Source organism: Arachis ipaensis, chromosome B03, assembly GCF_000816755.2.
Source record: "Arachis ipaensis cultivar K30076 chromosome B03, Araip1.1, whole genome shotgun sequence".
Classification (NCBI taxonomy): Eukaryota; Viridiplantae; Streptophyta; class Magnoliopsida; order Fabales; family Fabaceae; genus Arachis; species Arachis ipaensis.
The window spans coordinates 48595017-48608010 of record NC_029787.2 but is presented as its reverse complement, the minus strand read 5'-3'; the positions used below and the strand labels follow the sequence as shown (position 1 = coordinate 48608010).

The 12994-nt window shown below is 37.0% G+C and overlaps 1 protein-coding gene across 1 annotated transcript; it reads right to left on the bottom strand.

Annotated features, from left to right (window-relative positions):
• Nucleotides 11220–12470, bottom strand: LOC107633099. Its single transcript, XM_016336733.1, has 2 exons — nt 11934–12470; nt 11220–11876 (listed from the first exon to the last, which is right to left on the bottom strand). Exons 1-2 carry the CDS (start codon nt 12468–12470, stop codon nt 11220–11222), a joined length of 1194 nt encoding a protein of 397 aa, XP_016192219.1.

Sequence of the window (12994 nt, the reverse complement as noted above, 5' to 3'; positions counted from 1 at the left end):
TTTCTTAAAATATTTTTTATAAAAATATACTATTCTTAGTTTAAACTTTCAATTCTTCGCTTGTATAAACGCTAAACAAAATTTAAAAAAATCAAATAATTAAGGTTAGTTAAGATCGTAGTGTTTTTATTCAAAGAAAAAATTTATGGATTGTATATATGGTTATGATTTATGACTAACGATTGATATATAAAAGAATTATGCTTTACAAATTATGAATTATAAAATTTAGAATGTATTTAATGTCAATTTTAGAATTTTTTAAGTTTATTGTTTTGAGTTATAATCCACAAAGTGGAGTGATAGAGTCAGCAAATTTTATAATTTGTAACTATTAATTAGCCATTATTAGTGTTTTTAATAGTGTGAAATTACATCTAATGGTGTGAGATTATTTTTTTTTTTTACTGGTTAAGTGCTGGTTAGATTTTAATAAAACTGCTGGCCCTAAACTTTCTCATCCATGAAACAAGCTTTTCAAATAAGCTCTGGAGATTGTTGGATATTAAACAAGTCGGACTGAAACTTGAAAAAAAAGCCTATAAAAAATAGCAAACCTAGATTTGGATCATCTATTTACAACATAAGTTAGATTTGTCAAAACTAAAGCTCGGCTTGACTCGTCCTATTTCCACTCATACTTGTTAGGATTTACGCACAAATTTTTAAATTTCTATTAGAGTTGAGCTATTATACCAATAAAATATGTGGACATGTTTGATAACCAAAGAAAATCAGCCAAAAACAACCATAATTTGCCTTATTTAACATTCATTAATTGTTACGATAATTAATTAATGCTAAATAAGTTCTGACTGTTTTTTTTTTATCTACCTAGCATTACCCATAAATATGTAGTTGGCAATTACAAGTACAAATATGTATGTATACGCTCTATGATAAAGTTTTTTTGCCCTTTCTCATTTTCTTTCCATATTGACGCGCTCTATTTTCCTTCGTTACGTCAACTTCACTTATCAACTCTGAAATTTCAAATTTCACCGCCAAAGTCACTCCCTCTCAAATCATTGTACTCTTTTCACTTCATTTTTCTGCTCTCCTCTAAAATTTCACTTCTATATTATTAAATTAAACTCCCCTTATTTTCTAGTTACCACCCAAGTCCCTCCCAGACTATCTATCCATATTCTTTCCATTTTTCATTTTCTTGAAGATTCCGTAAATCACTCCCGTTCACCGGTGATTCAAGAAAGGAGAAGAGTCCACCGACAAAGAGTCTTGGTTCTCCACAAGTCGTCCACTATATCCACAAGCGAGGATTTGTGGTTACCACAGGGCTGTATTGTTCATCCACAGGTTACGGTTTTGTGATTATGCGGGCCACATAGAAGGGGTGTGGTTGTGCCACAGGCCGCGCAATGAGGGTGGTGATCTTTCCATGGGCTGTGCAAGGAGTGGGAGGCGGCGCCCTCACGACGGGGTTAGAGATGGTGGTTATGGCAGAGGGAGGCAATAGGGTGGCGGCCAATATATATCTAACTCCGAATCTCTAAGTCGCCAAAGGAGATTGGAGTGGTTAAAGCGTCGAAGCTGACAGGTGTAGAGGCTCGGAAATGGTTTGCAACACCGCTGACGCATCCCCGAATGGATGATTGACATTCTTGTAATTCTCTCACAGGACGGGTTCATATTTCTTACTTACTCTTAATCTTAATTGAATCTTCTAGAAGTTTTCGTTTCAAATAAATTTTTGAATTTGAATTTGTTTGTTTTGCTAGTTATTTTCTTTTAGAGAAAAAGATAAATAGGTCCTTGATCTTTTGATCTGTAGACATTTAAGTTTTCGAGCATTTGAAAATACATTTAACTCCCCAACTTTTTCAAAATTTGGCCATATCGATCTCTCATGTTCACTTGGGTTTATCAAACTCAACAAAAAAATCAAACGTAACTCCTATTGTATTAGCCTGGTTGATACGGATGCACGCGTAAGAGAGTTTTTAAAATTGGACAAATTAAACTCAGAGATCGATATGTCCAGATTTTGAAGAGGTCAGAGAGTTAAATGTATTTTTAAATCCTCAGAGACTTAAATGTATGCGAACTTAAAAGTCAAAGATCGATTTGTTCTTTTCTCTTTCTTTTATGTTCAAAGTTGCTTTCTAATTCCTGTAAACAACTGAATGCATATTTGAATTTGAATCAAGGGATGTTGATGTATAAGAAATAGGAATTTAGAGAACCATTATGAATTCTCTGAAATTAGTGAAAGTTAATCCTTGAAGCAAAAAGAAACAGCAAAAAATAAAAATAAAAATAAAAAGCAAGGTCCAAGGCTCTGAGCATCAATGACTAGGGAGGTCAGACATGATTAAAAGCTCAAAGAGTTGTTTCCCTAGTCATATACTTGTGGTGTTCTTGTCTCAAGTAATCCTTGAGATAGAACATTTAGAGTCGAGATCAAATGCATTTAGCAGAGTATGCCAAAGGCTTTGAGCACCAATGTCTGGGAGAAGCTAAAAGAAAAATCAGAATTTTAAAAGAGTTCCCCAATTAAGTGCTTGTGGTGTTCTTGTGTCAATTAACCCTTAAGAGAGAACATTTAATGTCACGGCTAGGCTCAAGGTGCAAAGCACCAGTTAATTGAGAATTAAGGGATATCTGCTGTGTTCAAGGATTAAACTGAGGTATAAAGATCAGAGAACTCATAATATAATCCGGATTCTAATTCCGAATGACATTGACATTCCTCTGATTCAAAGGAGAGTGAGATACCAGAACTGTTCAGAATTGCAAGAGATAAATTCCACTTTAAGGAGAGACATGAGCATAACTGAACTCTCACTTCTCATGCAAATTCACATCTTAACCTTGTATTAGTTTTGGTTGCTTGAGGACAAGCAACAATTCAAGTTTGGTGTTGTGATGCGTGAGCATCTTTCCTATCTTTTCCTAGTGAATTTGCATTCAATTTGTCGAGTTTAATCAAGAATTAATTATATTTTAGCCACTATGGATGCTACTTTGAATCATTTGCAATTCTGTTTATTTTAGGTAGCATTTTGCTGAATTTGATAGAGTTTCCGCAGAAAAAGAGAAGAAGGCGAATGATGTTGTCAACCCTGACCTCTCTACACTCAAACCTGAATAACTCAAGTTACAGAAGTCCGATGGACATGATTTCAGTGGCGTTGGAAAGCTAACTTCCAAATATTTCCAAAGATATATAATAGTCCATACTTCTCTTATACCAGTTCTGCCAAGGATGCGCCTAACTTGAGACATCTCAAGTTAGGCGCAAGACATTAGCAAGCACGCAACAATTGCCTACCACACTTCAAGTAAGGCACAACAAACCTTCAAGTAAGGCGTAGCATATGAGCTCAACACACCAAATTCTCATTGGCCACTCCAAGTAAGGCACAGCTCCTTCCAAGTAAGGCGCATGGTTGGTGGTCCCAGCGTCTAAATTAGGAGTGCTCGAAGATTTAATTAATTTTCTGACTAAACCGTATTGTAATTAAAAATAGGAAAAATATATTTTTTTAGTTTTAGAAAATATAATTTACATTAATTAGGATTAGATATAAAAGGGAAAAGAATCAGCCCTTCGGTCTTCTCTTCTCTTAGACCTCATTCCACAAGTTACTTTCAGAATCTTTATTTTCTCTCTGAACCATGAGCAACTAAACCTCCATTGTTAAGGTTAGGAACTCTATCTATTGTATGGATTGATACTATTATTTTTCTATTTTAATTCATGTATTGATTTCTATTTCAAGAGTTGTTTCCATTCTTTATCTTATGAATTTGGGTGGAACGGAAGTATGACCCTTGTTCTAATTGAGTTCTTGTATAACTTGGAAAAGTTCTTTACTTGAACAACAGCTTGAAAATAATTTCTCCTAAACTTCTAATTATCTGGACTTAACGGGATACGTGACATATAATCCTTTTATATTTGGGTAATTAGAGTTTCTGTGGCACATAAACTATAATTGAACTTCATCCTCTAATTGGAATTAAGTGACCAAGGAATTGGCGGTTGATGAAAGTTAGAGTAGACTAAGAAGGTCTAAGGAATTAGGGCTTAGTCATATATAGCTTGCCATGAATTAAATCTTGCATGATTAAAATAGTTAGTAAGAAAATTCAATCCGGAAAATAGATAACTCTTAAGCCTTAACTATTTCTCCATATATTATTCACTACTTGTTTACTGCTTGCTTTCTGATATTCTGAATTCTGTTAATGCTTTTAAACCTTCAAACACCATTCTCTGTTTGTCTAACTAAGATAATCACTCAATCATTGTTGCTTGATCCATCAATCCTTGTGGAATCGACCCTCATTCACCTGAGGTACTACTTGGTACGACCCGGTGCACTTGCCGGTTAGTTTGTGGTTATAAATTCCGCACCAATCACCCAGACAGCGTCGAAACCGGTTCTTGTCCTCGGCAACCTCGACACAAAATCCATTGCAATGCTCTCCCACTTCCATTGCGGGATCTCCAAGGGTTGCAACATCCCGGAAGGTCTCTGATGTTCAATCTTCACTTTTTGACAAGTTAGGCACTTCAAGAAGTATTCCGCCACATCATTCTTCATACCAGACCACTAGAACATAGCCTTTAGATCATTATACATCTTAGTACTTCCAGGGTGAATAGAAAATCCGCTTTTGTGTGCCTCCTTTAATATATCTTGCCGTAAAGTCCCAACATCAGGCACAATGATCCTACCCTTGAATCTCCACAGCCTGTCTTGATCCTTTGACACTCTCCATTGCTTCCCTTGCTCAATAGCTGGCAACACCTTCGGTAATACGTCATTGTTTTGATGAGCCTTCAGGTGTTCAGATTTAAAATCACTTAAGATCTGTAATTGGCTCAAACACAAGGTTTCAGACACTTCCTAGACACCGATCTTCAAACTCTCGAATTCCCTGAGCAACTCCTCTTCTCGAAGCATCATCCAAGAATCATACAGCGATTTCCGACATAGTGCATCTGCCACAACATTCGCTTTTCCCGGATGGTAATTCAGTTCAAAATCGTAGTCTTTCAGTAATTGCATCCACCTCCTCTGCCGCATATTAACCTCTTTCTGATCAAAGAGGTATTTCAAGCTCTTGTGATCAGAGAAAACTCAGAGCTTAACTCTATAGAGGTAATGCCTCCACACCTTTAGCGCAAATACAACCGCAGCAAGTTCCAGGTCGTGTATCGGGTAATTGACTTCGTGAGGTCTCAATTGTCGCGAGGCATAAGCCACCACATTCTGGTGCTGCATTAGCACGTACCCCAAGCCCTTTAGTGAGGCATCACAATACACCTCGAACGGTTCATTCGGTTCAAGTAACACCAACATAGGTGTGGTAGTAAACTTTTGTTTCAACGCTTGAAAGCTCTCTTCACACTCAGAAGTCCAAACGAATGGCGCGTCCTTACGGGTTAACTTCGTTAAAAGCAAAGCCAATTGCGAGAAACCTTTGATAAATCTCCGATAGTAGCCAGCTAGTCCTAGAAAACTCCTTATCTTAGTAACTGAGGTCGGTCACTTCCACTCCATCACTGCTTCCACCTTGGTAGGATCTACTATTATCCCCTGTTTACTCACTACGTGACCTAGAAACTTCACCTCACTCTTCCAGAACTCGCATTTTGATAGTTTCACATAGAGTTTCTTTTCCTTTAGTATCTGCAACACGGTCCTCAAGTGTTCTGCATGCTCTTCTTCGGTCTTGGAATAAACCAGTATGTCATCAATGAAGACAACAACAAATTTGTCCAGGAATGGATGGAAGATCCTATTCATATAATCCATAAACACTGCCGAAGCGTTCGTCAACCCAAAAGACATTACAGTGTACTCATAATGACCATAACGAGTCTTGAAAGCGGTCTTAGGGATGTCCTCTTCTCTCACTCTTATCTGATGGTAACCGGATTGCAAATTGATCTTGGAGAAAGCTCCAGCTCCTTATAACTGATCCATGAGATCGTCAATTCTCGGCAGAGGATACTTATTCTTTATTGTGACCTTGTTCAGTTGGTTGTAATCCACACAAAGCCGCATACTCTTGTCTTTCTTCTTCACCAATAACATCGGCGCTCCCCACGGAGAAACACTTGGGCGGATAAAGTTCTTACCCAATAGATCCTCTAGCTGAGACTTGAGCTCGGCCATTTCTAAAGGCGATATTCGGTAAGGGGCAATCGAGATTGGCCCCGTTCCAGGTACCAACTCAATAGCAAACTCGACCTCTCAGTTCGGTGGGAATTCATCAATATCGTCGGGAAATACCTTCGAAAACTCACACACAACCGGAATCTGCTCCACGCTTTGATCATCACCCGAGACTCCCGCGGTTAACAATAAAATACCCTGACATTCGGCCCCAGAACAATGTACTACCATAGAATTCAAGTAATAGTTATTTACCACCACCGGCCCTTCTGTATCTTCCAGCATAAAGTACACTAACTTTGCAGAACAGTCAAGCAGAATGTGGTTCTTAGACAACCAGTCCAACCCCAAGATAAGATCAAGGCCAATCATTGGCAAACAAATCAAGTCATGTAAAAAATTACGCTGCTTGACTCTAAACGAAACTTGCGGACATCCTAGCCTAGTTACCATGGCTTCATGGGTGGCATTTTACACTTTCAGGTCATAACCTAAAACCACAGTCTTCAATCCTAACTCACTAGCCTTCTCAAATGCAATGAATGAATGTGATTGATAAACTCCATTTCTAGGGTTTATCTTGTGCTTAATTTAGGAGATTTTAGGACCCTTTACCCACATTTATTTAATGAAATAGCATGGTTTCATGATTGTCTCCTAATTTGTGCTTAAGTGTGAAAACATGCTTTTTAGGCCTTAATTGGCTAAATTTAATTCACCTTTAATTCCATTAGATGCCTTGATATGTTTGTTAGTGAATTCAGGATGGAAAGGCTAAGAATGGATCAAAGCAGTGGAGAGGAAAGCATGCAAGTGGAGAACTCATGAAGAAACAAGGATTTGGGATGCTGAGATCGACGCGCACGCGCAGCAGATACACACGCGTGAAATGATGAGGTTGCATGGTGACGCGTACGCGCACATGACGCATACGCGTGGATAGCAATTTGTCAAGCGACGCGTACGCGTGCTTTATGCGTACGCGTCGGTGTTCGCACGTGACCCACTTAAAGTGAATCCGCTGGGGGCGATTTCTGGGCTTTCCAGGCCCAAATCCAACTCATCTATGATGCTATTTAACCCAAGGACTAAAGGGGAATCAGAACTTTGAATCATTTTAGTTTAGTTTAGTTTAGTTTACTTTTGGTGGAAAAGTTAGTTTTTAGAGAGAGAAGCTCTCACTTCTCTCTATAATTAGGATTAGGTTAGAACTAGAATTAGGATTAGGTTAGATCTAGATTAGGATTTCTTAGATCTAGGTTAATTTTATGCTTTAATTCATTTTTTCTTTTGTAATTCTTCTTCTTCTACCTTTCCTCTCTCTAGTTTAGCATTTAATTCTTGTAATTCCTTACTTTTATGTTGATGCATTTTTGTTTCTTCTATTTCTCTTTTAATGCAATTTATGATTCATTTGTTGTTGTTTAATTCCTTACAATTGAGTAGTATAGATTTACTTTCTTTTTATGCACTCCAAGTGTTTGATAAAATTCTTGGTTGGATTGTAGAATAGATTTCTCTCCTCTTGGTTTTGGTAGAGTAATTAGTGACTCTTGAGTTATCTAACTCCTTTGTTGATTGATAATTAGAAGTTGCTAATTGACTTGAATACCACTAAAGCTAGTCTTTCCTCTAGGATTTGGTTAGGACTTGTAGAATCAAGTTAATCCATCCACTTGACTTTTCTCCATGGTTAGAGGTTAACTGATGAATCCATATTTGATGATGATTTTTGGTTAGAATTGAATGGATTTTCATCACATAAACTCACACTTATTCCCTTGAATAGCATGCTTTTGATCTCTCCTCCTAATTTGTGCTTGATCATGAAAATATGCTCTTTTATACCTAATTGAATCTACTTTATTCCATTTGCCTTCCATTCGATGTCTTGATGTTGTTGGTGAGTGCTTTCATTAACTAAGTGGGAGCTATGGACAATTCTCATCACAATTGACAAGGATAGCTAGGATAGGACTTCTAGTTCTCATACCTTTCCAAGAGCTTTCCTAGTTGTTAGTTTGTTTCCTTTGCCATTTACATTTCTTGTCTCTTAATTCAAAAACCTCAAAACATACTTCATAGCCAATAACAAGAACACTTTATTGCAATTCCTAGGGAGAACGACCCGAGGTTTGAATACTTTGGTTATTTTTATAGGGTTTGTTACTTGTGACAACCAAATTTTTGTATAAAAGGATTATTGTTAGTTAGAAACTATACTTGCAATGAGATTTCATTTGTGAAATTCTAAACCACACAAAAATCCATTCATCAAAATAGTGTGTCACTTTGAGCCTTTTTCATCCCCATTTGTTCTTTATATTACCACATCACTAGCCTTAAGCAGAAAAATAATTAATTACCTGATTTGAATCTTTGGTTAGCTTAAGATAGTGTGTGTTAACTAAGTGTGGGGAAATGTGGAAACTTGGGTTGATGAGAATGTGTTGTGTTTTTACTGACAAATATTAGAAATTTGGGTACTTACTCATGTGAAATTAGAAAAAATCATATGCATTGATATATTATGCTTTCATTTATGATAAATAAAAAAAATTAAAAAAAAAGAGAAAAAAAGAGAAAAGAAAAGAAATAAATGAATAGGGGATAAAATCACCCCAATGCTAAGTTCAATAAAAAGATCAATGCACAAGTGATGGAATTAAAAATTCATGCATGAGTATGTGAAATATACAAAAGTGAGATTTTGGGTAGCTAGGCATGATTTTAGAATTATATAGAGTATATCTGTGTGTTAGGTGAGAATTTAGGTTAGTCAAAGATTCAAAGTATAACTCACTTGGCCATACATGTATCCTCACCCTTACCTTAGCCCCATTACAACCTTAAAAAACCCTCATGATGTTTGTATTTGTACATTAAATATTTGTTGATTGGTTAGATGAAGAACAAAGTTTTAGAAAGCATGACTAGAGGAGATTAGAGTGAATTAACCTTAAACACATGAGTGTTTAGAGTGTATACACTTCCGGTGAGGGTTCGATGCTTAATTCTTTGTTCCCGGCTTTCATGAGCTATCTTCTTATAAGTTTACTTGTCTCTTATTGTGTGATTTGAATTAGTGAAATCTGATTTATGTTTGTCTTGGAGAATTTGTTTACTTTTAACCAAGTAGGTAGAAGTATTTTTGCATTTAGTTGCATTCATATAGATAGGTTGCATTTCATAAGTTTTACCGTTCCTCTTCACTCCTTTATAGCTTCTCTTGAGCTTAGCATGAGGATATGCTAATGTTTAAGTGTGGAGAGATTTGATGTACCACTATTTCGTGATATATTTTATGCTTAATTGAGTAAAATTTATCCACTAAACTCACACTTATTCATATAATTTGCATGTTTTACATTTTCCTTCCTAATTTTGTGTTATGATTGAAAATATGCTTCTTTGGCCTAAAACTCGCTAATTTTAATTTCCTCTTATTACCATTCGATGCCATGATATGTTTGCTGAGTGTTTTCAGGGTTTATAGGGCAGGAATGACTTAGAGGATGGAAAGGAAGCATGCAAAAGTGGAAGGAATACAAGAAATTGAAGGAATTGTTAAGCTGTCAACCCTGACCTCTTCGTACTAAATCGACCATAACTTGAGCTACAGAGGTCCAAATGAGGCGGTTCTAATTGTGCTGGAAAGCTAACATTTGAGGCTTCAAAATGATATATAATTTGCTATAGTTGCCATGCAGTTAAGTGACGCACACGCGTGCATTACACGTACGCATGATATGCGCCATGTGCAGAAATTACAGAAGACGTTGGGGGCAATTTTTGGGCTCCTTCTGACCCAGTTCTGAGCCCGAAAATACAGATTAGAGGCTGCAGTGTGAAGAAATCAATGATACAACACTTCATTCACAAAAAATAGGTTTTAGATGTAGTTTTAAACTGATAATAGTTAGCTTTTGTGAAGATAGTTTTTTGAGAATCTTACAATTCATTGCTATATGCAATTATCCAAAAGTGTTAATAAAATCGATTACAATAAGATAATAATATAAATGAAGTTACTAGAAAAGTACCATTATTTCTCCATCACTTGCAAGATAGCTGTAATTTTTGCCGCCAGTTTTGGCCCTTAAATCATGCAAACATAACAAAAAAGAGTAGTAATATTATATTATTTGGACACAAATTAATAATGCATATATTAAATTTCAACAACATTAGTCTTATAATTATGAACAATAATATTACTAATTAACATTAGCCTCTCCTCTCTCTAGGTTTTAGGATTCTTAGTTTTATTCTTTTTCAATTTCTGAATATCTTATTTCAATTTAGTTTCTCTTCTACTTTTAATTGTTCTAGCTTTCTAGTTTATTTATTTCCCTTGTTGATTATTTTATGTTGCTATTTTAGTTTATGAATTCTCATGTTAGATTCAATTTCCCTTTTTAATGTAATTTGAGGTATTTCATATTTATTGCTCCTTTCTTCATTTGTTATTATTGATGTTTGCAATTGGTTGTTTGGATTTAATATTCCTTGCTAGTTTTCTTTGTTTTTATGTTGTGCCTTCCAAGTGTTTGATAAAATACTTGGGAGGGTTTTAAGTTAGATTTTTATATTCTTAGCTTAAATTGATTAATTGGAGACTCTTGAATCATCATAAGTCTCTTGTTGGTTGGCGATTGAAACTTGCTAGTTGGCTTGAGTTTCACTAACTCTAGTCTTTGATTAGGACTTGTGAATTCAAGTTGATTTTCTCACTTGACTTTCCTTCATTTGTTAGAGGTTAACTAAGTGAGTGCAATTTACAATTACCATCATAATTGACATTGATAATGAGGATAGGAATTTCGATTATCAATCCTTGCTAGGACTTTTCTTAATTGTTAGTTTATTTCTGTGTCATTTAAATTCCTTGTTCAACATTTAAAAACCCAAAAAGATACTTTTCCATAACCAATAGTAACAAACTTCCCTGCAATTCCTTGAGAGACGATCCGAGGTTTAAATACTTCGGTTTAATTTTATTGGGTTTGCTTTAGTGACAAACAAATTAAATTTGATTGAGGTTTAATTGTTGGTTTAGAACTATGCTTACAACGTGCTTATTCTTGTGAAAATCTTTACCGACGATTTTTCCACCATCAGTGATGCTCCAAAATCAAACAATGCATTTAAAATTTGACCAGGCATTTCACATTTACCTCTGATAAGTGCCTTAGACCCCTCAAAACCTATAGCTGAAGTAGTAAACACCCGTCCAGGCTGCTGTGCTCTCCCGGTACCCTGTCTCTGCTTCTCTGGACAGTTTGACGCTTTATGCCCCAGCTTCCCACATGAGTAACACAACCCCCATCCAGCCTTGCACGGAACACGAGGATGGTAACTCCCACATCTAGCACACGCTTGCTCATTCTGAGGCTGCTTCCCAAATCTCCTCCCCAAAGCATTGTTGTTGTTGTTGGGCCTTCTGAAGTTGTTTTGACCCTGAGTCTTCTGTGGTGCGAAGCCTGACGGCTTGAAGGGAGGACCTCTAGGAGTAAAACTCTTTCCTCGGTTCAGTGGGAATGATTTCCTCTGGCTTTCTCTTTCTGCAGCTGCCTTCTTCACACATTCTTCGGCAACTCTGCTCTTGTTTACTAACTCGGAGAAAGTCCTAATCTCCATAGGCCCTACTGAACTGTAGATGTCGCTTCGGAGCCCTCCTTCATACTTGACACATTTCCACTCCTCAAAGTCTTCCGGAGCTCCCTAACACATACGGGAGAATCTAAACAGCTCCTCAAACTTATCCGTATACTCTGATACAGACATAATCCCCTGCTTCAGCTGTAGTAACTCCAGTTCTTTAGTCGTCCTGGTGGAATTCGAAAAGTACTTTTTGTAGAATTTCTCCTGGAAGGTATCCCAGGTGATAGGGTCATCGCCCTGCTGTATGAGATGTCGGGTTCCTTGCCACCAATCTGACGCTTCCTTGGTGAGCGGATAAGTAGCAAACTCGACGCATTGTTCCTCAGGTACCAACTGCGCTTGCAGTGCTCGCTCCATAACTTGAAACCAAGTGTCGGACTCAGTTGGATTAGTAGTCCCCTTGAACTTCGGTGGATTGACCTTTAAGAAGGTCGCCAATGTCATTGGACCTTGAGTCTCGTTTCCGCCGTTTCCCTCATGATTATGATTATTGTTGTTCATCTGCTGCCCGAGTGCCTCAGCAGTAGCCTGCATAGCAACAGCCATGTTCTGCAAGGCGGCCATGAAGTTCACGGGGTCATTCAGATTGGTTTCCGGCCCACGAGTACCGGCATATCCTCTCCCATGGCCTCGAACGCATCCACGAGGTGCCATTTGGTCCCTATACACACCAAACAATCGATATCAAGTTGATCAGTCTCAATATCAGAAGTTGATGATTGGACTTTTGACAGATTAGAATTCACAAATGAGTTTTCGTTGCAAGTATAGTTTCTAAACCAACAATAATCTTTTCATACAAAAATTTGTTTGTCACTAGTACAAACCCCTAAATTTATAAACCAAAGTATTAAAACCTCGGGTCGTTCTCCCTAGGAATTGCAATAAAGTGTCATTGTTATTGGTTATGAAGTATCTTTGGGGGTTTTTGAGGTAGGAGACAAGTAATGTAAAATGCAATAAAAATAAACTAACAACTATGAAAAGCTCTTGGAAAGATTATGAGAATTAGAAGTCCTATCCTAGTTATCCTCCTCAATTGTGATCATAAATTGTCCCTTGCTACCACCTAGTTAACCTCTAACCATGGAGGAAAGTCAAGTGGATGAATCAACTTGATTCCACAAGTCCTAGTTAACTTCCAAGGGAAAGACTAGCGTTAGTGATATCCAAATCAA

Coding starts and splice junctions, on each gene's coding strand:
- LOC107633099 (XM_016336733.1), bottom strand. CDS start 12,470: ATGGCACCTCGTGGATGCGTTCGAGGCCATGGGAGAGGATATGCCGGT. Junction 11,877..11,933: donor TGAAGCAGGGGATTATGTCT/GTATCAGAGTAT, acceptor CGTATGTGTTAG/GGAGCTCCGGAAGACTTTGA.